The following is a 25463-nucleotide window of genomic DNA, read 5'->3' on the forward strand; positions in this document are numbered from 1 at the left end:
ACGTGGGTGCTCCTGGAATTATTTTTTCTGCTTTCCTTATTAACAATTTTCATTATAAAACTTAGAAGGAACATAAACTCCAACTAACTCGTGGGGACTTCTGGACACGACGCGCACGGGGCTCGCACCTGGCCTCGCCCGCCCTGAGCATGGAGGGTGGCCGAGTCTCCGGACCCGCCGTGGCCCCTTTGGCAGCAGGTGCACCCGGCGCGGCGGGTGGGCGGGCGGCGCTGCGCCATCGCTGGGCGCTCAGGGCGCCGTCCGCTCCCCGCCTTTCAGGGCGGGTATCTCCACCGCGTTCCCAGGGGCTCCTCCTTGAGCCCGGTCCCCCCCACGGCGCTGAGCACGCGCAGGTGGGAAACGGCCCTGCCCGGCACCTGGACTCCTCCCCCACCCCCCGCTCTGTTTAGGGAGGCTCCACGCGAGTTCACAGCGGTGGCTGCCCCTCCCCCCGGCCCCATCCCCATCCGCGGGCGAGGCAGCCCGAGCGAGCCTCAACATCTTCCTCCGCGCCCCTCCAAATTCATCAGTCCCGGAGTCCCGCCGCCAATTCCTCTGCAGGGTCGTTGCACTCACTCCCCCTGTCCTTTCTTTTCAAGGGCCCCCTCGCCACAGGCGCCTGAGTTTTGCAAGCACCTACTCAGCACCTATTAGGAGTCGTATTCGGGTCCACCGCAGACCCATGCAGGACCTTTAAATGTTCCAGCACTCAGAGGGGTGGGTCACTGGCTCTCAACCCTGGCTGCACGTCACATGGCCCCGGGGGAGTTTAAAACTACTGATGCTGGGGCCCCATCCCCAGAGAAAAAGATTTAATTGGTCTGGGTGCCCCCTCCTCTCTGTGGTAGCCTCCTTTCCTCCATTATAAGAGGAGGAGGCAAGGGACCTCCCCGGTGGTCCAGTGGTTAAGACTCCACGCTTCCGCTGCAGGGGGCACTGGTTGGATCCCCGGCCGGGGACCAAAAAAAGAGGAAGAGGCAAGACGGAGGAGAAACACTGTCCTTGGTCATAGACAAGGCTCCGAACCTGCCAGTGGTCACGGGGGTCGGGCGGGGGCACAGCTGGACCTCCTCAGCCCTCTGCCATCCATCCCCAGGGGTCCTACCTCCTCCGGCTCCAGCACTAACCCATCCTTTACCACCACGGTTTTGTCCACGTCCTCTCATGAAGCAGCTCTCCCTCATCAGCTCTCTCCTGGCCTCCCAACAAATCTCCAACTTTATGGGAACGGAAGCAAAACTTTTTTGAGCCGGCAACACATCAGTAAAAAGTGTTTGGGCATGCCCCTCCATTTACATACATTAGGTCTAAATCACATGCCAGCCTGCCACCATGCTCACCTTTTAGGTGCATTACAAAACACACGCTAACATGCACTGGAAAAAGACAAGATAGAAAGTATATTTCAAAAGAATCATTTCCTCCTACAGCCTAATCTAGTGACCTCCCACCCAAGCCTTCAATCCTGTGTCCTTTTCTTAGCCTTGCAGTGGCGGGGTATATGTTTGTTAAGTGGAAATTCTCTCTGCAGAAATGCAGGACGCCACCAAACACTCTTGGGGTTCAAGGTGCCAAGGCCTTTCTCCTCCTTTCTTCCCCATCTTTCTTGGTTCTTGCCCACAGCTACTTTGTTTTTGTCTAGGATTGCAAGTTCCCCACTCATCTCTCACCGGCAGCGCTTTCTCTGCACACATCCGTGGTGGAGCCCTCCTGCCTACCCACCTCCTCTCGGTCTGTCCTCACTTTCCCCTCCCTCACCTCTGCTCACTGCATATGCCGTTGTCCCACCAGACCAGCTGCATCCCTGCACGAGTGCCGGTGCCACAGGCAATTTCCATATTTTCAGTCCTGTGTTCCTAGTCACATTTGTTAAAAAAGTATTTCTTCCAAGGGAAATACACTTTGGACAGAAAGGATAAAATCAGTCTCTCTCTCTCTCTTTCACAAACACACACACACACACACACACACACACAGAGCAGACACTTAAAGTAAAAAAAAATTAATTACCAATTTCTCTACTAATAGGATGTGTGTTCAACATGAGGGGCAAAATATCATAGCATATTAGCTCCAGTTAAGGGTCCTTCATGAATCACCTGGGCTAAGAGAAGGCCTGAGTAACACAGACAGGAGAAGGTGCCCACAAAACACAGAGAGATGTAATGGGGACATGCAGAGCTGTAAACGAAATAAAGCGGAAGGCTTTTACAGGTGCATACCCAGTGGTGCATAAGATAATGTGAGTGTATTTATTTGGGTAGAGAGTGGTTAATAAGGTCATGAGGAAATAATTTACTGAACTGTGTAAGGTAGTGAGGGGACCAATTTCCTGGGGCACTCAGAATGGTTATTATTATTACTAATAATAGCTAACATTTATTGAGCCCTGACTAGTGCCAGGAGCCATGTAAAGCACTTAACATAGAACATATATTTTAATTTGCCAAAGAACCCTATGAGGTTATTATTATCCCCATCTGACATGGGTTCAGAGAGGCTAAGCAACTTGTCTGTGGTCACACAGCTAGGATATGGTGGTGCTGAGATGGCCACTAGAGCCATGAGGTGAGACATTAGGACAAGGTCTGTATGGAGCGTGTTGGTGGAAGGCTGAGGGGGAGGGGACTACTCAGGTCTGTCCTGCTACTCAGGCTGCTCTCTGGATTTACAGCCCTATAAACTCAAATGTTGGGGCCCCTGCCTATTGATCTTTCTTCCTTTGAATGTTGTCATGGATCTTCCACACTTGAGGTTTACTTCTCTGTATCTCAGACAAGGCCAGACCCACACTCAAGGCTTCCCCGGGGGGAGGAGACCTCCATCTGAGGGCTGAAGAGGTTTGTGTGTGAGACAGGACACATGAATTCAGGACCTCTTCCAAGAGAGGTCAGGGTAGATGACACACGTTCTAGCACCTTCCCGTTTGCAAAGCATCAACGGCATCTCAGTGAATCCTCACAACAGCCCTGGGAGGTAAATACTGTCTCTTTACAAATGAGGAAACTGAGGCTCAGACAGGGCACCATAAGCCAGTAAGTGGCGGTGGGGTTTGACCCTTGTCTGTCTGACCCCAAATCCTGTACTGTTGCTATTTTGCTCCACTGTGGAGATTCCACCCACTGGTGATAACCAGTTCATTCAAGCAGAACGCATTTATTCAGCACCCACTGTGTGCTCTGTACAGAACTGGGCACAGGAAAGTGTCACATCCTTAACCTGGAGGAGGGTAAAACGGAACGGGCAGGCCACGTGCACAGGAACAGAGGACCAGCCAGCTCACAGACCGTCCTAGTGGAGACGGAAGGAACACACAGAGCGGATGGGTGCGGATAATCCACAAGACCTCAAAGGCCTGTGCTCTGGGGTAGATCTTTATGAGAGAAAAGGAAGAGGAAGGGCACTTCTGAGACAGTGATGTGACTCAAAACACTGAAACCCGAGGAGCAAAGAGGGAGGAGGCCAGGGCTTGAGGTCCCAGCTGATGAGTTTAGATCCCATAGTCAGTGAAGTGGGGACCACCTACGGACCTGAAAGAGGCCCTGGCCCTACACAGGGCCGGCCCCCCTGGAAAGGGGTCCCTCAGAGCTGGAAGGAACGCTGGGGGAAGCTGGCACAAAACAAAGGCCCCCACGAGGCTCCATGGCCCCGATGGGGGCGTTCACTTGGGGTCCCAGGAGCTGAGGGGCTGGGCAACTCGGCCAACTGGGGGAAGGGGTGCTTCCAAGCCTTCACGGAATTCAGATTCTCCTTTGTTCACAGAACAAACACACTGCACCATGTGGAGAGGATAAAAATCGAAAAGCTGACACCTTACCAGACTTAAGCTTTTGCTAACCCAATCAGTAGAGGGAGTTCTGGGAATTCCCTCTTCTTTCCAGGCCAGGAAGATCTCAGCACCCCTTTCTCTCACTCCCTCTGCCAGATCCCCTGGCTGCTTCCATTCGGGGGTGCCTTTGCCTCACGACAGCTGGTGGGAGATCTTCCCCGCTCACCGCACCGCCAGCCCTCCGGCCGCCATTTGGGCCCCGTGACCTGTGCTCAGGTGTTGAGGCAGCAGCCGCTCACCTGCCTGGAATGAAGTCCCCCAACCCTCTCTGCTCCAAGAGAAACAGCCTCTGGCATGTGCATCTTAAACCTCCTGGTTCACATCACCAGCTTCAGCCCCTCTCCCAAGGCCCCCACTTCTCACTTCCGTTGTGCGGCCAGACCGGGGAAGGTGCTAGAATAAAGCCCTGGCCAGTACGGAAAGAGGAGGACTGTCAACCCCGTGACCGCTGGGGAAGAATGGAGTCCGCCTCCGGGGTCTGAGAAGGCCGTCTGCCACGTGCGGAAGGGGACTCCAGGTTGCTCATTTCCGAAGTCGGGGACATGCGCCCCCTCCCCCGCAAATCCGGGTGCCCCTTTATAACCCTCAGGAATCTTTCCATCTTTCACCAGGATAACCAAACTGGGTAAACGCCACCACAGGCGTCCTGCCTGCGAACATTTCCCAGGCTCACACGGGGCCCCCGGCGAGGTGCTGGGGGCGGTGATACCGAGCAATTCCAGGATCTCTCTGCCTTTTCGGCAGCACTGCTGACTCACGGGTGATTTTCTGCTGTGTATTCTCAAAGTCCTGCCTCAGTATCTTGGTCTTTCTGGGTCAGCCACGAAGGTGCTGGCAACAACCCCAGCCTCTCTCGTTCTCACCGAACCTGCTCTCTGTTATGCGCATGCGCTCTCTGTTATGCGCATGCGTACACGTTAAAACCCAACCCTGCGATGGATTTCCATCTTATTGGGAAGGCTAGAGGATAAATCAGGTTCTCATTAGGGTTAATTATAGGTGAAAAGAGGTAGAGGAGATGCCCAATCCCTGAGTGGTGAGCAGCACCGCCTACTACGGGCCGATCTGGCTGACCTGAGTCCTGGTCCCTTTGCTACCAGCAGTTCATGAGGTGGAAAAATGTAAACATCACCTACTTCAAAGAGACTGGAGGGAGGAGTCATTGAAAGGATGTAGGTAAAGCCCTTATCACAATCCCTGGCACAATAGATGGTAGTTGCTATTGTTATAAGTGCTAACACAGACCAATGCCATCTCCATGCCAGGTACTGTTTCACGTGCTTTACACGTATTAACTCATTTAATCCTCCCAACGACCCTGTGAGGAAGGTACTGTTATCATCACCCTCACTGAGGGAGGGAAATTGAACTGCAGAGATTACGTAGTTTGCCGGAGGTTACCCAGGTAGTTTGGAGCACATCCAGCTGACTCCAGAGCCTTCAGCCTTAACCACAGTGCTCTACCGGCTCTCTGGAAGAAGTTGGTGGAGAGCTTCATTACTCAGCAGGTGGGGACCGAGCACCCACTCATGGGAATACAGAGAAGTGAGTGTGACATGGCCCTTGCCCTGCAGAGGCTCCCAGATTCATAGGGAGACAGATGCCTAAAACGAAAACGATAGGAGACCTAATGCAAGAGATGCATTCTACCGGGGTGATGGGGTTAGGCTTTGTAGAAATACTGTGGGAAGGGTCTGACACTGGCCAGAGAGACCCATGTCCCCAGGGTACAAAGATCAGCTGGGCCTGGTTTCTGCCAGCCTCACAGGAAAGGGGATTCAGCTAAATTGACCAGTTGATTAGCTGATTGCTTCATTCATCCATTCATGCATTCATTCAACTCAAGACCCTCTGGGATGGGTGCTCCGGACTGAACTAGTTCACATAGAATGATTTTTAAAAGTCAGAGGAGTCATAGCCCAATTGCTGAGATGAATAAGACCACAAGGACAAACTGACACGTAAAAGGGACAGGAGAATCTCCTAGGTCACATTTTCCAAACAGGTAATAAGTTGTTACTTGAGAGAGTAAATATTTTTGGAAAACAGACTAAACAAATGAAAACAAGGATCATGCCTGCAGGCCTCTCTGTGTTACTAATATAAGATGCTAATATGCTAATGAGCACCATAAACAGCAAGAGGCTGGAAGTAGCAGGTGGCACCTCCCAAACTTATTTGACCCCAAAAGCCCTCCTCAGCAGGATTATGTGGGACTGGTGCAAGAAACACAGTTTGCAACTTCCTGCTCTGACCCAAAAGGTGTGCAGAAGACCTGGGAGAGAGGGTGGAAGTTAGACTGGGAAGACTCCCAGGAAGGTGACAGCTCTGGATGGGATTTTGAAAAATTCCAGGAAGGTCATGGCCAGATGGAGGAGTGATGGAAAAGAATTTTTTGGTCAGGAAAGGTCCTAAGACCTTTATAATGGAGGCCCAAGGAAGTAGCACTTTGCTCCAGGGCAGGAAGGGAGGATGAGTAAGGACCAAGCAGTGAGGACAGAGATGCCAGTAGGTGATGGCAGCTGCATCTGGTTTCTGATGTGCACTGAGGAGCTCATGGCTTTTTTTTCAGAAGGAGGGAGTCCCAGCGCTTGGATGAAGGCTTGGGGGAAGAAGTCACCTTCTGGTATTCCCTGAAGAGGCACCTGAGGGAATTCCCTGGCAGTCCAGTAGTTAGGACTCCACGCTTGGAACTAAGATCCCGCAAGCTGCACAGCACAGCCAAAAAAAAAAAAAGGCATAAAGCGGCACCTGAGAGATATTATTGCTGTAACTCAGGCAGCGTGGCCCATTGGGACAGAAGGGCAGAGAGGGGGCCAGAAGGGAAATGTGCCCTGGCTCTCGTGGGGCTGATGGGATGGGGATTCCTGGGAGGAGTGGCCTTATCTCTGAATATTGGGCAGGGCGTTCATACCCAGTGAGGGTACGAAGGGGAATATGGTGGGGTGAAGAGGTGAGCCAGGGAAGTGAAGGCTGGAGCTCCGTTAGCTACTTTTGCCCCTGCCACCAAATGCCCAGTGGTGCCCTCTGGCCCTTGGGCAGAAAGCGTGAGGAGCTGGAGGTCGGGGGATGCCCACCAGACACACCAGACACGGCCATATGTTCTTCCAAATGCACATTTTTTTTTTTGGCTGCACCGTGCGGCTTGTGGGATCTTAGTTCCCTGATCAGGGATTGAACCCGGGCCCTGGCAGTGAAAGCATTAGAGTCCTAACCACTGGACCACCAGGGAATTCCCCCAAATGCACATTTTTATGTGTTGACATGAACCCCAGGGTCCCAGCCCTGCCTCTGCTTCTCCCAACTCTGGGACCTTAAAGCAGTCCCACCTCTGCCCATGAAGACCACAGACCACATTCTACAGCTGCCAGACTGACAAGAGTGAACTCACTCGAGTTCAAGTGTCAGTGAAAATGCAGAGCAAAGATGAGAGTGCAGATGGGCACAACTTCTTTGGAAAACAGTTTAGCATCAACTTGCAAAGTAGAACTTTCACACGTCCTGCAGCCCCAAAGTTCCACTCCTGGGTAGGTACCCCTCCCCGAGAGCTACTCTCCCTCATGTGCACCTCAAGACACTCGCCCACTGACAGGAGATGGAACAGACAAACATCTTACGATAAAAACCCTAACGAACTTTTTGGCCAACCCAATATATATACATATATATATAAAACTGAATCACTTTGCTGTACACCTGAAACTAACACAACATTGTAAATCAACTATACTTCAATAAAAAATTTTTTAATAAAATAAAATAAACAAAAAATATATATTGTCTAGGCATTCCTAGCTGGGAAAACTATTATTTTAAAATGATGGAATAGTGACTTCCCTGGTGGCACAGTGGTTAAGAATCTGCCTGCCAATGCAGGGGACACTGGTTCCAGCCCTAGTCCGGGAAGATCCCATGTGCTGTGGAGCCGCTAAGCCCGTGAGCCACAACTACAGAGCCTGTACTCTGGAGCCCGCAAACCACAACTACTGAGCCCGCGTGCCAAAACTACTGAAGCCCGCGCTCCACAACTACTGAATCCCGTGCGCCTAGAGCCCATGCTTCGCAACAAGGGAAGCCACCGCAGTGAGAAGCCCGTGCACCACAACAAAGAGTAGCCCCTGCTCACCACAACTAAAGAAAGCCCACATGCAGCAATGAAGACCCAACGCAGCCATAAATAAATAAATAAATAAATAATTTTAAAATAATAAGATGATGGAATAAATATACAAAATTCAGAATGTGATCATGCCTGGAGGGAGATACGGGGATAGGACGGGGAGGAGCCCACAGATAGATACAATGACCTTGATCATATTCTGGTTCTTCAGGGGTGTGGTAAGGCCCAGGTTGTTTTTATCTTGTTATTATATCCTGTATTTATGGTATGTTTACTTTCTCATGTGCATCAAGCATCACATTATAAAAAACATTTTGTATCAGTCTGCAATCAAAAATGTTTTTAAGAACAAAAAGCATTAAGTGGCCTCTCTGTGCCTCGGCTTCCTCACCTTCCTTCCTATGGTCCAGCAGGCTCTTCTCCCCTAAAGGTTGGAAGTGTACAGTGACTGCCATCCCTGGGTCAGCCTGCATCCCACCCAGGCCGCCTGGTACCCCAATCAAACTTCCTCACTGTGCTTAGCAGGGCTGAAATGGCCAGTGTCTAGCCATTAACTAGGGCCATATTAAACCTACACAGACCAGTCCTAGGACCCCCCCCCCCCAAAAAATCTCCAACAGCCACAAAGTGTACAGCTTTCCCTGAGTATGGCCTTTCCTGTTTTGGAAGGAATTCAGATCTTCCTATTCCAAAGAAGCCTGGTCTGGGATAGAATATCTTATGACTCTTGATACATTGGAATGACTTCAGAACATCCTTAATTCATTTAATATTTCTTCATCTTTAACTCAGTTCCTGAGTACTATTTCATTTCTTCCTCACAACTGCCCTGAGATTGGAATCTTTGCTCCCATTTTACAGATGAACAAACTGAGGTTCACGTTTTTTTTTAACAACCCAAAGTTCCAGAGCTATTAAGTAGCACTTCTGAGATTCACATCAAGGCCGGTTTGACTCCTCTTCCTGGAACACCATGCTGCCTTCCAGCACAGAGGCTAGAAGCTCAGAGCTGGACTCTCTGGGAAATCACAGAGTGAGGGGAAAACTGTCCCAGAGAGTGGGAACCAGCTGAGCCTGAACTCAAGCTTGCCTGGGAAGGAGCCCGGAGCATTAGCCAACCAACCAATACTATTACCAGCTGTGCTCCTGCAATATTCAGGATGACGTGTGGGGCTCACTTGGGATATGAAGAAATACAAAGCAGAATCATGCCCTCAAGGGGCTGACCCTGTAGTTGGGAAGACAAGCCAGATGCACATGAAGAGGTAACTAGTGACAGGGGCCCCAGGTCTTCCTAGAAGGGCCTCACAGAGGCAATGGGAATCTAGCTGGGGCTGCAGACCGAGCCTGCGACTGGCAGGTGACTCTCAGTGGTGTCCCTTCATCCTACGACCCATCTTAGAGGATGCAATGTGTGCCCTGCGCTATCCTTGTGATGTGGGCGCAAAGGTGATGGAGACCCGGTCCTGCCTGCGGGGCGCTCACAGTCTAATCAATGAAACGGATACACCCGGAAGGGGCTGAGCTGGGGCCGGGTGTGAAAGAAGGCAGCACAGAGAAGGTGGTGCCTGAACTGTGCTTTGAAGAACAAAGGGGAGTTCACAGAAGTCATTCCAAAGAAGGTGGGGCAAACGCAAAGGCCTGGAGATGTGAGGTAGGGTGAGAACAACCCAAATGATAGAGCAACATTGATGGCAAAGAGTGGACACCAGACACTACACTGTCTCTCATGTGTTACCTCATCCTCTACTCCTCATTTTACAGAGAGAAAGCTGAGGCTCAGACAGGTTCAGGTCACCAAGATATTAAAGGCAGAACCATCTAGAGCCCAGGACTGCTGTTGCCCAAAGTCCAGGCTCTCACCTGTGCAGGTAAAAGTAGGTCATAGGGTGAGGATGTGCTGGTGGGAGGTGAGTTAGGGTGGAGAGTCAGAAAGGGGCGAGATCATTCTGGGTTTCACAGGCCATGCTAAAGAGGGTGGAACACCACCTGAAACTAACACAACATTGTCAATCAACTATATTTCAATAAAAATTTTTTAAAAAAGAAGTAAAGAAAAAATTTTAATGTAAAAAAGAAAAAAAAAGAGGGTGGAACATCACAGTCAGACCTGCTGGTTGAATGCTCTTCTGTTGGGCCATTTAAAAATGACAAAACTGGGGGCTTCCCTGGTGGCACAGTGGTTAAGAATCTGCCTGACAATGCAGGGGACACGGGTTCGAGCCCTGGTCTGGGAAAATCCCACATGCCGTGGAGCAACAAAGCCCGTGCGCCACAACTACTGAGCCCATGTGCCACAACTACTGAAGCCCACACGCCTAGAGCCCATGCTCCGCAACAAGGGAAGCCACTGCAGTGAGAAGCCCATGTATCTCAACGAAGAGTAGCCCCTGCTCGCCACAACTAGAGAAAAGCCTGTGCGCAGCAACGAAGACCCAATGCAGCCAAAATAAAAAAAAAAAAAAAAAAAAAAAAGACAAAACTGGGACTTCCCTGGTGGTCCAGTGGTAAAGAATCCGCCTTCCAATGCAGGGGACGCAGGTTCAATCCCTGGCCGGGGAACTAAGATCCTACATGCCACGGGGCAACTAAGCCTGTGCGCGCCACAACTACTGAACCCGCATGCCTCAAGTAGAGAGCCCACGTGCCGCAAACTACAGAGCCCACACGCTCTGGAGCACGCGTGCCACAACTAGAGAGGAGCCCACTCCACAGTGAAAGATCCCGCATGCCTCAACGAAGATCCCACATGCCACAAATAAGACCTGACACGGCCAAAAAAAAAACGAAAGAAAGAAAATAAATAAAGTAAATAAGTAAATATTTTTTTAAAAATCAGAAAGGAAAAAAAATGAATATAATCCAGCCTGGATTATATGTCTTTATTAAAGAAAGAAAGAAAGAAGACAAAACTGACCAACTATGAAGGAAAATCCTTTGAGGCCAAGACTGTGTAAGACAAAGTCCCAGTTTACCAAAAGGGACTTGAAGCTAAGAGGTGACCACAGACTGCAAGGGAGCTAGAAATGTTGATGTAGAAGGAAGTCAGCCTACTAAGGTAGGAAGTTGATGCAGAGATGGAGAAAGATGATAAGATGATGCAGAGATGGAGAAAGCAGGGCTTCTTCCAGCTTCTGTGCTAGTCAGGCCCCGGGGAACCCCGTTTCCTGTCCAAGTCCCCAGGTCTGGCTGGAACACTTACAGGGCCTGGGGTGAGAGTACTAAATGAAGCCTCATCCACCAGGCGCCCAATATTTAAAAATTTCATGTCAGGTTAACAAACTGTTAAATAAAATATCTTTTCTATATATAAAATAGGTAAACAACAGGGACCTACTGTATAGCACAGGGAATTATACTCAATATCTTTTCATAACCTATAATGGAAAAGAATCTGAAAAGAATATATATATATACGTATAACTGAATCACTTTGCTGTATACTTGAAAAGAACACAACACTGTAAATTAATTATACTTCAATAAAAAAAATATATATATTCTATCTAACTCGATGAGCTGTACACTTATAATTCATGTACTTTTATTTAGGTATTCTTCAATAATAAGCTAAAAAACATTTTATCGTCTTATTCACCACCTGGAAGGCTAGGTTCTCCACGGCGTTCTGAGATAGAAAGTGACATGGAGAGAGCCAGCCCCCAGCTCACAGCCAGCAGCCCCCTCATCCCTGCTTCATCCACACTGGTCACCCCGACTGAACCTCCAGGCTCCGTTCACAGGCCCTGCAAACGGCCTCTCCTTTACCACTCTCGTCCCTAGGGGCACACACACCAGCAGCATGGCCTGACCTGATAGGAGGAACCCCAGGCAGAGGTCCGCCCAGCCCAGAAGTAGACTCACAGCCACTGAAGCTAGGCTCTTCAGGGTGCCTTGCAGATACTTCTGAGTACCCAGAGCATGGCTGGGGGTGAGGTGTTGTGGGTATGACCCCTTGCGCCCCAGATTCCTTGCCCTGTGGGGAGGGGTGCAGCCTTAGGACACCAGAGTGGAGCCCTCTAAATTGAAGGGCCTGGCAGGACCCCTTTGCCCTGTTCTAACAGCTGTGCTATGAGTCACAGCACTTGCAAAAGGACGTATAGAAGCTGGAGAGAGATCAGAAGGAGAACAAGATGGTTAAAGGTGTGCAGGAGACTGGGTCATCTGGGAGGGATTGTTCTGGAAAAAGGAAGACTCAGTGAGCAATGCATCCTGGTCCTTGAGTCAAGCTGAAAATCTACTATGAAGCTCATGACCCCAGGAGACCAAATGAGAGAATCTGGGCTTGGACTAAGTCAGGAAAGACTGCAGTCAGACCTAAGGAGGAACTTCCTGACTGTCGAGATGTGGTGTCATAGGCTGTGAAGCCTGGCGAGCTCAGCTTCAGGCAGTTTGCGTCGTGGTTGGAGCTCTGGGGTTTGCCAGCTGTGGAGCCTCGGACAATGGAGTGGATTCCTCAGGACCTCAGTTTGCTCATCTGTAGAATGGGGATAACAAGAGTATCTGCCTCCCAAGGCTGTTGGGAGGATGAGTTCAAGTGTGTGCTGTGTTCCCTCAGCACACACCATACACAATGAATTATCAGCTGGACGTTAAATCCTGCCTCCCCACTTGCTTCCCAGCTCCTTGCTTGGGCTCTGAGAGTCTCCATTTTCTCACAGATTAAATGGGGATGAAGATGCCAGTCTCATGGGGCTCTTTTAGCTTCAAGGACAGTGCCAAGGTCATAGACTCCATCGTTACTGATAGCTGAGGAAGGCTCCAGAGTCTCTCCTGCAGAAGCTTCAGTTAGGATGGAGGACCACCCGGCCTGTGGTTCGGCATTCTCCTTCCTGAAGTCTAGGGGCTGAGGAGGGTGGTCTCAGAGGTGCAGAAGCAGAGAGGAGGTGAGAGGCTAAGAGGACACCTTGCTGGCAGATGGGTGAGGCCAGCCTGGCCCCCCTTCGCCAGCCTTTCTCTGTCCCTCCTTGAGGCTCCACCCACTGATGGGGGCTTAGCACCTCCCAGGTCAAGCCAGTGCCCCGCTAGGGTTTTGCTAATGGGAAGGGCCTGGCTGGCAGCGAGGGATCCTGGTGCTCGTGGTGTGTGATGTTCGGCCGGGCCTCCCTCTTCCTTCCCATCTGTGCCCACAGTGACAGCAGTTCTCACGATGGCTGGGGGGCGGGAGGTGGGAGCAGCCCAGCTGGAGAGACAGGGTAGATGCTACCAGGGCATCCCGTCACCTGCAGAATGGCCTCAATAGCACTGGCTGCCTTCCAGGGCAGAGGAAGGTGGGAGGAACCAGGGGTGAAGGGAGACAGGGAAAGAGGAAAGCACAATCATTGGCCAGAAACAAGAAAGCTTCCCAAGAGGAAAATTATGTATCAGCTTCAAGTTTAGAAGGAAGAAGGTCATGGAGAAAAGAAAAGATGGTGACTTCCCCAAAGACAAAGCTTCTGTAGACTTGGGGGACATGCTGATGATAAAGAAACAGATCAGAATTCCTGCAGCCCAAAACAATCCAGTCAGGGCCAGCTCTCCGACATAGCAAGATTTTTTTAAAATTTATGTATGCCTTGCCTCTTTCCAGAAGGATTTGAAGTGCCTGAGGCAACAAATTCCAAAGGCAACAAATATTTATTGAGCAACTACTATGTACTTGCCAGGCACAGAGAAGACAGCGGTGTGGAGACAGTGCCTGACCTCAAGGAATTTATAACACAAAACACATGAGATTGAATAACAAAATGAAAATAGAAAATCAGAATTAAGGTGAAGAAGATGACAAATACACCAAGTCAAGGTCAATACAGGCGCAAGGACTGAGCTCACGTTTGACTTAGTTTTCTCACAGTCAGGACATAAAGGGAAACATACTTTAACTGCAAGGAGGAATCATCCTAGCTCCTCAGGGAGAAATCAAGGTGAATATTGAAGTATAAAGGTCAAGTAAAAAATCATCTATATCAGAGATACTAACACAAGAATTGGTTTGGGCAAGAAAGAGGATTCTGTCCTATTGTTTTCTGGTATGTGTGATGGGGGCTGGACGCAAAGGAGCGTAAGGGATTAAGTAGAATGAGGAATCTTACAGCTGGAAGTAATGTGAGGGGTGAGAGGTCATGACTCTACCTTCTTCCTATTTCACAGGTGAGAAAACGAAGGCCCAGGAAGTAGTGACTTGCCCAAGGCCACCCTCCCTCCACTCCCACCCAGGCAACAAAACAGTCACAGGGCCACTACTGCCAGTTTTGTAGATGTGGAAAGCTTGCCAGTGACTTGCACATGTCCCCAAATAAGAGACCTCCCAGAGGTTCAGAAATAGTATCAACAAACACAAAGCAGCAGCTTTCAAGTTGAAGGTCAAATGTAATCTTGACTCAAAGCCATCCTTTGAGGACCAACATAGAATATGAATAAGTAAATTCCTGCCGCATGTAAGAAGTCCACTTTTTTTTTTTTTTTTTTTTTGGCCATGCCGGCTTGCAGGATCTTAATTCCCCAACCAGGGTTCGAATCCGGGCCCCCTGCAGTGGAAGTGTGGAGTCCTAACCACTGGACTGCCAGGGAATTCCCAAGAAGTCCACTTTTGAGTCTGAATGGTGGTAGAAGGAAAAAGCTTTGGGCCCAACAGAGCCTGGGTTCAGAGCACAGGCTTCGTGACCTGAGTCCTCATCTGTAAAATGGGCAGGGTTTCGTTCTAAATCATGATGTGTGTATAGGGACCGGCACATACACACCATTAACAAACATACTGACCCACGCCTGGATAGGGAAACACAAGTCCCACCGAATGGGATTTTTAAGCTAAAGACTCAGACACCTAAGCGTCGTGTGAGCTGTGGGGGAGAAATACGACACTGATAGGACACATTTGCAAATGGAGCTGGGATGGAAAAAATAATCCCAGGGGAACTGAGCCCATGGAGACAAGGTGCACCTCTGCTTCTGGGACGGCAGCCTACTCAGATCAGGGATGCCATCCTCTTGGGTACCCTCTGAACCTAGGGGCTGTTAGCCACGTGGGGCCTGAGCTGAGCAATGGGAATCAGTTTCAGCTGCCTTTCAAAGTCAGTGGAAGCACTGTGCTCCGAGCCCTGAACCCCGGGTCACACCCAGGGACGAGGTTTTAATTCATTCTGCTCCTTCAGTCTGCTCACGACACTGTCGAGATTCACGTGTGCAACTGGCACTCTTCAGAACCTCTTTTGCCCGCTTGCCTTTACAGAGTGTATTACACACAGCACAGAGCTGTGTATTTTTTTTTGTGTGTGTGTGTGTGTTTTTGTTTACTGACCCCCACCATATGCTCGGCACTGGGGGAGGCGGCTGAAAGGTATCTGTAGTCTGGTAGAGGAGCAGAAGATGCCCACAGCCCGTGGGAGAAGGTGGCGGGAATACATGGCATGGCTGGGGGGAGGCGGGGAGGGAAGGGAGTGATGACATATTCCCTGCTTGCAGGGCAGTGGTTTGGGAATCTAGGAGGGCTTCCCAAAGGAAGAGGACTTTGATCTGGGTCTGGAAAGCAAAATGGAATTTCAGCAGTTGAGTGTGGGGAGGAGAGAGAGGAGGTGGCGTAGTATTTCCATGAACAGGCACAGAGGGATGTTGGGAGGCTCGTGGGGGATTATGAAAGGTACAGCTGATATGGGCGGAGGCCAAGCCTAGGGAGCCTCGGTGCCAGACAAGAAGTGGGGAACCATGGGAGGTTTTAGAGCAGGGGAGAGACAGCCTCAGAAAGCCAGGTTAGGAAGATACGTGGTGAGGAGCTGGACGGCATGTAGGAGGCTGGCTCACTCCCGCTGCCACAGCCCCTATTTGCATTCCTAATGGGCCCTGCGAGGAGAGATTGGTTTTCCTCGGTTTTCCTCGCTGGCCCAGCTGGCTCTGGCAGATAAGTGGGACTCTGTGCCCAGGGGCAGGGCGCTTGGTCCTGTTGCTCCCATCCCCCTCGCCACCCCCCCCACCCAGAGAGAGAGAGACACACACACACACACACACACACACACACACACACACACACACACACACACACACAAGGTCCTTCCTGTTTTTCCAGCCTAGCTTGAGTGAATGGTTTCCCGGTTTTCTGGTCCCCATCCAGGTGATTAGGATTTCCTGATGGCCACAGACCTCAGAGGAGCCCCTTCCAGCTCCTGGCCCTTTACCCTTACTCCTCCTCACCTCTACTCACATCTCCCACCACTGTGTCCCTGCTTAGAAATCCTACACCTGGCTAAGCCCAGGTCAGGCCTGTGATCTCTGCACTAGTTCGGGTGAACCTGGGCATGCCCTGTGGCCACTTGACCTCCGACCTCTGCTCCCTCCCCTCGGTGTTCCCCACTGAACCTCAAGACCCCCTCAGGAAGGAGCTGAGAACTCCCCTGTCCAGCTCCCATTCCTTCCTCCTCTGCTAGAAATACCAAATCTCAAGCTCAAAGACTCAGAGAGTCCTGCCAGGTCCATCCTTAGCACCTTTTGACTAGGGGCTGGCTCTTACTCCTCTTTTCTGGTAGGACCAGCAATGATAGAGAGCCTCTCTGGAAAGAACTTGATGTTTCTCAAGGGCTTTCATAAAGATTATTCCTTCTGAAGCTCTTAACAGCCTTATCATGGCCCATTTTGCAGATGAGAAAACCGAGGCCTGGGGAGGTTAGAGACTCATTCATGATCTCACAGCTGTTTGAGTATAAAGTTTTGGGCTCAGTACTCCCCACCCTGCCCTGAGATCACCTCTCAGTGACTGCCCCCCACCCACGCACCAGACACAGATAATCCAAATAGCTGGAAGTCCAAGGCCAGCAGCTTGTTCAACTCCCCTATTTACTGAGTCAAGAACAGTGAAGGGACTTGCCTAATGTCACACTGCAACCAGTGGCAGAGCCGGGTCTCAAGGTCTCCTAACTCCCTGCCCAGAAACCTCCCACCACCCCACACTGCCCCCTCTTGTCTCCCAACATACTTCCCCTAGATGTATGGGTGTGCCTGACATTTCTGGAATTCACTCCACACACATAATGAGGCCATTTTGAGAAGGCTCGCCTCAGGGGGAACCAGAGAGCTGTCTAGTGTCCCCATCCTGACCCCTGCCAACTCCTCCCGGCTGTGCACGCTAAATAGACTCCATCGGCCTGGGCTTCCCTACCCCCTGCCCCCGACACACCTTGCTGGCCTCAAGAACTAGAGGCGGAGTTTGGGGGTTTCAAAGCTGTGATGGAGGCTGCATGGGAACTAAGAAACAGTGGAGAGATGTCAGGCTGGTCGCCGCACGGGTCAGTGTTCATGGAGGGAACCCAGACATCACCGCGGCCAGTAACCGACAGAACGGGGACTGCTTCTTAGCAGCACAGAAGTGATTTTAGCTTTAGCTGTTGAATTGCGGCGACTCCCTGAGACATTAGTTTAATGTGAGGATAGGAAAGTTTCTCTCCCTCCGATGCAAGGCTGACCCTGCCTGGAGAACCTTCTGGATCTAAGGCGGCCACTGTGCCACGTACCACAGGCTGCCTAACGCCAAAGAACTGGGTTTCAATCTCTGAGCACAGAGCCAGATGGCCAGCCCCCAGCCCACTGAGAACCAAGCAACAGAAAAGGAGTCAACTTGAAGGAAGAACCCTGAAGCAGCTGTAGGATAGGCCACTGGGGGGAAAGTATGGGGTTGCACCCTCAGGAAGATTCTAGAAACCCTCTGCCCAGGTGGGTTAGCTATTCACCCGCGCAGGAGCAGGGAGGAGACCAAGTGATCTTCCTGAGGCAGTCCTGTTTTCCAGCCCCCTCTGCATCCCAGCCTCCCCTGCAGGAGTCCCAGGAGGTGGGACTCCGGCCTCTTCCCTTTTTCTCCACCCCCTTGACCCCCCAGAAGCACTTCCTGCTCCCCGGCCTAGTCTCTCATTGAGAACAGGGAATTCCCTCTCTAGCAACATGAGATCAAGGGACCCTGCTTGGAGTTGGGGCAGCTACAGGGACAAGATCTGGAGGGGGAGGGGGTAGAAGGCGCTCCCCTGCTGCTGCCCCACTCATACCTCCGCCCCCCCAAAGAATGTAATTAAGCAGCAGGCCTCTGCCAGGAGCCAAGCTTTCTGCCTTCCGTCTATAAATCACCTTCTGAATCATCTCTCAGCTCCTGGAGGAGTAACTTCTGCTCGGGCTGCTCCAGGCGGCCCCGGTGCCACTCCCCCCCTCCCAACCCCCCTGCCGTGAACCTGCCTCCCCTACCCCTCCCTGGCCTAGCCCAAGGTGGCTCAGCTGGAAATGGCAGTGGCTGCAAGAGTCCAGCAAACTGTAGGATGGGAGGAGGGTTAGGGGAGACTACAGTGCCCTCTCTACCTTCCCCCCTTTCCTGGGCAGGCAAACAGCTGAGCTTAGGTTAGCCTAGCCTAACTTCCTCAGGTTAAGTATAAAGCCACAGGCTCATGGTCACCAGTACCAAGTATAACGGGGCAAGCTGGCTCTGAGGATAAGGAGAAAACAGAGCCAGGTGGGGCCAACCTGGGAGGACTTCTTGGAAGAGGCAAGTTTAGATCCAGGACTTAAAGGAGTCAAAATAGCTTGCACACAGGGGGTGAAAATAATATGTATATAGTACTTCCGGTATGCCAGGCATTATTTAGGGAGCTATACGTGTACTCACTCATTTAATCTTCACAACAACCCTGTGAGGTAGAAACAGTCGCTGTTCTCATTTTACAGATGGGGAAACTGAGGCTCGGAGAGGTGAACTTGCCCTAGGTTTCCCAGCGTGTGAACGTGAATGTAGGCAGCCTGGTTCCAGAGGAACGTGAGTGTTTGGGGAAAATGAGGTTTGGGTGTGCACGCAGGCGGGCTTGGCAGTAGTGGAGCAGCCAGCTTTGGGATGTAGGTCAGATGGGGCTGCAGAACGAAAGGGCTGGGCTGCCTAAGGCAGGCTCTGACTGAACGGCGAGGGAGGGTTGGGGGAGATAGGCTCCCGGGGTAGCGGCACTGGGGCCACCTGGAGCTCCCTGCTTCACAGCTGTGAATCAGCTCCCTGTCATAGCCCTGTAGACTCCAAGGGGCAGAAGGCATCCCTCAGGCTGCTCAAGAAAAATGAAGCCCAGAGGGAGGACGGGGCTTAAAGCACAGAAAAGGAAAGAGACTCATCCTGGGTCACACAGCCAGTCACTGGTAAACTCCACACCCAGACACAGGTCTCTCCACTCAAGCTCTACCCACTTCCTGGCACACACGTAACATGAATGTGTAGATGTAGCATCAGGATGGCACTAACCTTTCAGGAAGGGGTTAGGCTAACCTCCTCCCCCAACTAGGGATAGGGGGTAGAGAATGTCCTTTCCCTCCTTGGTGCATTTAGAAGGATTCTGTGGCTCACGGCAGGGTGGGCAGAAAAGGCTAGAAGACCAGGTCTTCCTCAACCCCTGGGCTGACCACATTCTGAAGCCAGAAAGGTCTTCGTTTTTCCCACGCTCCCTGGAAGGGTCCGATAGCTACATCCTCCTCTGAGAAGAGTCACCTCTCCTGCCCCAACCCCAAGCTCCTTGTCTCCTGCCCAGACCCAGGAGAGACCTATTCAAAGTCTAGAGAAAACCCCAAGCTCATAGCTCTCTTCCCCCACTTCGTGTCCGTAACACCTTCCCCATCCTACATCTGCCTGAGTACCATTCAGGTTTATTAGCATTAAGTTCTGTAGTGGGCAGGATGGGAGATACCTGCTTGGCTGAGTCTATTCTTTGGGGATTTCCACCTAGGGCCCTCTCTGTCCGCCTCAGTTTCTCCACCTGCACCAGTGATTGAGCAAGCACCCCGATGCCAGAGGGTGTGGGTGCTGGCAGGGCCTGGCCGGGTTTGCCACTGGGAAAGCTGCAGGAGGGGAGGGGAGCGTGCCCACTAAAGGACTTGGCACTGCAGTCCAGCTCCTGCCTCTTTTGACCTCCCCCCAGAGTTCTTCCCACCAGGCAGCTGTCCCAGGCCCTTCCCAGACCAGAGGCCCTCAGGACACCTGGGGTGAGGGAGATGCTCAGGGCCCAGATACTAGTCATCCCTCACCTCATGGCCACAGAGCTGTTGATAAAATGCTCTGAGATTCTGGGAGAATTTTCCCCGACTGCTACCCCTTCCCCCCCCCCAATACCTTCCCCCCACATATTAAAGCAGGTTCTTCCAAGAACATAACTCAGCTCCAGGCTCCCGGTATTACAATAACATTTGACCTGCGTTTTGTCATTGTTGCTGTTTGTTTGTTTGTTTGTTTTTTGTTTTTGTTTTTTAAGCAAAATGTGGTCCCATCAGAAGAAGACAAACAGATCAGCAACCAATTTTGCTCCCTTTGGACAGCAAGCCCCGCCCACAATGGGAGGGGTGGGGTGGGCAGGAGGGCTGTTAACTCACTTCCAAGAAACCTGGATTAATTTCCCCACCACATCCCCCCAGGGTAAGGCCTGCCCTGGAAGGGAGAGACCACCCGGTTAAAGCCTGGCCATCCGATCTGGTATCTGCCCATCTGTCTGTCTGTCTGTCTGTGGGATCAACAGCCTCCAGCCAGCTCAGCTCCTCACCAGCCCCAGCCCCAGCCAGCTGTAATTCCTGCCTGTTACAAGTGTTAACACCTGGCCTGGGGCCTTCCTCCCCCGCAGTCTCCAGGTGCCTCCCTGGGCCCAGCCCACTGACCCCCACGGGGTTTGACTGAACATGTTCACAAGCCTCTGAAAGGCGGGTGGAGGTGGGAGTGGGTGGGGGAGGCAGCGGGACATCGGACAGATGGGGAAACCGAGGCAGGGCTTAGGGCAAGTGCTTGAGTGGGGAAATGGCTCCCAGGATGGTGGAGAGAGAACTCAGCTGTTATTGCCCAGCTCACTGCTCTTGACTTCTGCGGAGCACTTTCACCCAAGCTGTGAAGCAGGGGCAGGCTGGTGATTCCTGAGTAAGGAAACAGAGGCCCAGAGGGATGTGTCCCACGGAGGTGGGCTCCCGACCCCCAGCACAGGCCCCTTCCATCAGGGCCTCTGCCTCTGGAATGCAGCAGGCACTAGGCTGGGCCCTAATAAGATCGTTCATTTTTCCCCCAGGAAGGAGAAGAAAGACAAGTTCCTCTACCAGGCGCTAACTGGGACTGACAAGAAGAATTAGAGAAATCAGTGCTGCTGCCACGGCTCCCAGCTCCGCCACTACCTGGCTGCGAGGCCCTGGAACACGTCTCTTCCTTCCATGAGCCTCTGTCTGAGGCCCCTTGTAGCTCAGGCTTCTGGTCTACCTTCTCTCAGGGCTGGGGCCTGAGCAGCGCAGAACGTTTGGGATGGGGGTGCCTTCCTTGAGGGGTGACACGGGCAGAAATCCCAGCTGAACTATTTCCCCCTAAAGTCTCTCCTAGGAAATGTGTGAGCTGGGAGGGCCAAAGAGGGCAGGCCATGATGGGCTAAAGAACTGGAATCTGGCTGCCCTGGGGGCAGAGTAGGAATAGGAATCTGAGGCCCGTCTACTCTACTGTCCCTGTCCCAGCCCTGGCCCCCTGCCCCGGGCCCTGAGAACATGACACCCACCACCCTAGCTCCAAGACCAAAGACAGACGGTGTAAGAGGGGAGGGCTGGTGACCATAGTCCTCAGACAGACAGGATGAGCTTGTGCCAAAGAAGGCTCTGCACCGCCCCCCATGCTGCCCAGCCCCGGATCCCAGGTCACTGTGGCCCTTGCAGCTTCCTCATTAGACACTTGTATGTGTCTGCTGGACTGTCCCTCTGGGACCATGGATGCCCACCAAGCACCCAAGTTTGGGATGTCATTCACACTTACAGGTCATATGTCTGCAAACATATCCATAGCCATGGGCCCAGCCATGGTCACTAGCACTTGAGGACAGGGTCACAGGCAAACTCAGACATAGCCCTCGCCACACTCATACTCACAATCAGGTCATGGCCATGAGCACTGATATCCATGCACAAAGACATCTGTGGAGCTTTCCCCTTATACAATCATGAAGACACGTGCACGCATGCACACTCGCGCGTGCGTGCAGACGCACACACACACACACCACTCACATGCCTGGTCGTGAACATAGTCATGCGGTGTCATAAGCAGACACAGGTGCTGACCTTTACATGGGCATAGATACTTCTAGACTTTCTGTGTCTCACACACATACACACACACTCACATAGAATCAGCCGCTTGCTGACACTTGTGTGCAGATACACAGCACACCCTGTCACGGGCCATGGAACCCTCAGGCACATCTCATACAAGTTCACGTCCACAGTCATCCAGTTGCAGGCACAGACACTGCTTCACACAGAGGCACACTAGTGTACAGATGACACTCCTTAGGGTCATAGACCTAAACAAACACACACACACACACACACACACACACACACACTGTTCAGACAAAGCAGCAACCCTGTCCCCGCCAACCCCAAACAAGCCATGTGTCCAGCGTTATGTTAGGGCCAATGTCCTGGCTTTCCAGGTTTTCCCAACATCTTCCTATTGGGTGGTCCCTATCGGGATGCTCCCCAATGCACCATTACACAGCAGACCCCCCAGCCACCAGCATTGACCCAGGAAGTGCCCTTGTCCAGTTCATAGGATAGGGGAAGCTGGTCTTCCCCCCTTGGTTCCTGCAGCCTATGGGGCTCCAAGCCCTCTGTTCCCACCCTCCCGGCCCACCCCCAAGGTCCCTGTGAAAGAAGAGAACAGCATGGCCTTGGGCAGGGGATGGGAAGAGGGTCGGGAAGGGCCAGTGGGGCGGGATTGGTTTCTGCAGCAGCCTTCCTCACAACTGCCAAAGCCCCCAACCTGGCATCCCAGGCTGCTCCGGCCACCCTGGGGACTTCTTTATGTACAGGAGGCCTCAGGCCAGCCCATCGCCACGGGAAGGAAGGGCTGGGCAGAAGAAAGACTTCCCCTTAGATGTCTGTCCTGGGAGCAACTCTCAGTACCCTCTAAATGGAGACCCTTGGCCATGCCCTGCTCTTACTCCCATCCTGACCCCCCAAACACCCAGATACAAATGCTGCCACCCCCAAACAGCTGCAGGCAGACTCGGGGTGTGGTCCCAAATCTCCTTGCTCTGCTCCCCCTATCCCAAGCTGGGCAAAGGGTGGTTAAGGGAAAGGGGGACACGCAGGTGGCACTCCTCTCTGACTTTCATTCCGGGGCCACAGTCCCTCTGCTAACTCACAGATCCCCAATTCTTCCTCCTCACCTTCCACCCCACCACCCCCTGGCTGAGGCTCTCCTACATCCAGGAGGGGAAGATTCTTTAATTAAAGTTTTCCGGAATGCAGGGGGCTGGAGACTGAGGAGAGGCGGGGTGTAATTTAGAGAACTGGTTTCAGTGTGTCTTTCCCCTCTGGCCTCTGGGACCTGCTGGGTGTCGATGAGGCCGCTTGGAAAACAAGGGGACTCCCTGGAACTGGGGCTCCCAAAGGGCTGTTTATTCCACGGCCAGTTCCCCCATACACGCACAACCCCCCACCCGCCCCCCGCCAAAACACCGCGCCTGGTTTCCCAGCCTTATTTACTAAAAATGTCTTTTGTATCCGCATTTCTCGGGGACGGGATCCTCCTCTCCCTCTCTCCCTTTCTCCTCGGTCCTCGGGTTTTTCCAAAAGGAACGAATTTGACATGGAGAATGGGGTTTTTGGTCAAAGAACAAACCCACCCCCTCCCAAACAACTACATTTTCAAGAAGCCCCGCTTTTGCCAGGATGGACAAGCAAGAAATGAATTAAATCTGAATTCAATGGCATCTCGGATCAGCAAATACCATATTCACTTCTGAGGCTCCAGATTAATCTAGAGCAGAGTGGGGAGAATCTGATGAAATCCACCCCCCACTACCCTGCCCCGGGGGATCCCTGAAGCGATTGGGGTCTAAAATATGAAGGCACAGGGGGGTTATTGTGGGGAAATCTCCTGATGGAGGCGCCGAAGGAGGTGAGGGTGGCAATGAAGGAACAGGATGATTTTGCCCATGAAGACCCCAAAATGGAGAAGAGGAGTGGCTGGGCCCCAGGGACATCGCTGGATTTCCAGAAAGCCAACTGCAAGCAAATGGAGGGTCTTCGGGGCCCCCAGAGTGGGACGGGTGGAGGGTTAGGATCTAAGAATAAGAGACCTTCTGAGACGGGGAACGTCCTCCAGCCTCTGCAGCGAGTAGCAGGGAAAATGGTGATTATCAGAGAAGCCAGGAGTTGGATTCTGAAGGCGACACCAGCAGAAAATCCAGGGAGGTGGGCGAGTCGGGGTGCTGGAGGGAGGTAAGAAGAAAGGAGCCCCAGCCCTGCCGCAGCCCACCCCCAGCTAGCGCCCCCCACCTCCCTGGGGCCCCGCGGAGAAATCTGGCCGCGGGCAGATAAGAGGCGAGTCTTACCACCAAATTGGGTAGCCGGCGAGGACCCTGGTGCCACAGAGCAGGAGGCCGAGGAGCAGCCCGAGCAGGTGGGGCTCCATTAGAAGCGGCGCCGAGGAGGAAGTTTGCCCGCGACCATGAAGAGGGGGAGCGACGCCCCCAATAGTTGGAACAAAGTCCACTTGAGATTGGAAATGACTTTCGGGCTTGTCAGAAGCGCACCTCCACCCGCAGCTGCCCCCCTCCCGAGCCCAGCGCGGAGCAGCCGGGTTTGAGGATGTCAGCGAGCAGCCAATCAGCGCCCGCGGCCTAAGGTAAGAGATGAGTCTCTAGTTCAGCCTGTCAATCACGCGCCCCTCCCGCCCGGCCCACGAGTCGGGCTCCGGGAAGGGCATCGCCCAGCAAACTTGGGCAAAGCCCGCGCCCCGGACACAGTGGGAACTTGGGGGGACACGGCACGTCGGACCCTCTGCTGGCGCGGGACCGCCGCGGCCCCCCGCCAGCCAGGTTTAGGGAGCCGGGGCTGTGACTGGGGCGTTCACGTGGTGCCAGGTTGGCGTGGGTATTGATGGGTGGCTCCTTTTCTCTCGGGAGACCGTGACCTCTTGGGACTTGGGCCTATGAGGAATCGAGAGTAGAAAGCACAGGGATGTTTCCAGAAGCTTCGCTCGGGCAGGACAGGATCCGAGGGTCTCGGAGGGGGTTGGAAAATGCAACCCCTCCCAGCCTCCCGAGCCCGCGAGCGGGCCGGCCACTCGACCCAGCCGCGGGAGGTCGCTTCCCGGGTATCCGAGAGGCGCGCAGAAGGGTCCGCGGAGGCTCGAAGATCTGGCTGCGGGCGGCGCCGGGGGACAGAGCCGAGTGTCATTTGAGTCTTTTGTCAGGGATCAGATCGGTATCGGGACCTCCTGCTGCCTTTGCATTTCCTGCAACTGACACCAGCGGCCAGTTGCATTTCCTGCGCGGGGAGCCGGGTCACTTTCTCCTCCTAGAGGGGTTCAGGCCCGGCCTCAAGCTCAGGTCAGAAGGACGACCCGCGGTCCCATTTGGATCTTGTGGATGAACAGTTTGGGGCGCGTGAAACGCAGTAGCCCCAATAGGGAGCAGCTGGGGTCCTCGGAGGACCTCCTTGCCATCGAGACCCCCTTCCCTGCCCAACTCTCCTGCCTGAGGCCCTGGGCTCCAACCTGGGGTTTGGTGATAACGT

The 25463-nt window shown here is 52.7% G+C and overlaps 1 protein-coding gene across 7 annotated transcripts in view; it reads right to left on the minus strand.

Annotated features, from left to right (window-relative positions):
- The window catches only part of WNT3 (Wnt family member 3), a 53379-nt gene extending 28864 nt beyond the window's left edge, over positions 1-24515 (minus strand). For 2 of the 7 annotated variants that reach the window (XM_082373844.1, XM_082373847.1), the window contains exon 1: positions 1139-2085. In XM_082373844.1, coding sequence (XP_082229970.1) covers positions 1139-1292 — 154 coding nt within the window. In that variant the 5' untranslated portion in view covers positions 1293-2085. Of the gene's footprint in view, positions 1-1105; positions 2086-24277 lie in introns of those variants that run through there. The other 5 variants (XM_082373843.1, XM_082373846.1, XM_082373842.1 and 2 more) reach the window with 4 other exon arrangements.
- Between the last annotated feature and the right edge of the window lie 948 nt (positions 24516-25463).

Source organism: Balaenoptera borealis (genome assembly GCF_965194805.1).
Source record: "Balaenoptera borealis genome assembly, chromosome: 20".
In the NCBI taxonomy this organism is placed as follows: Eukaryota; Metazoa; Chordata; class Mammalia; order Artiodactyla; family Balaenopteridae; genus Balaenoptera; species Balaenoptera borealis.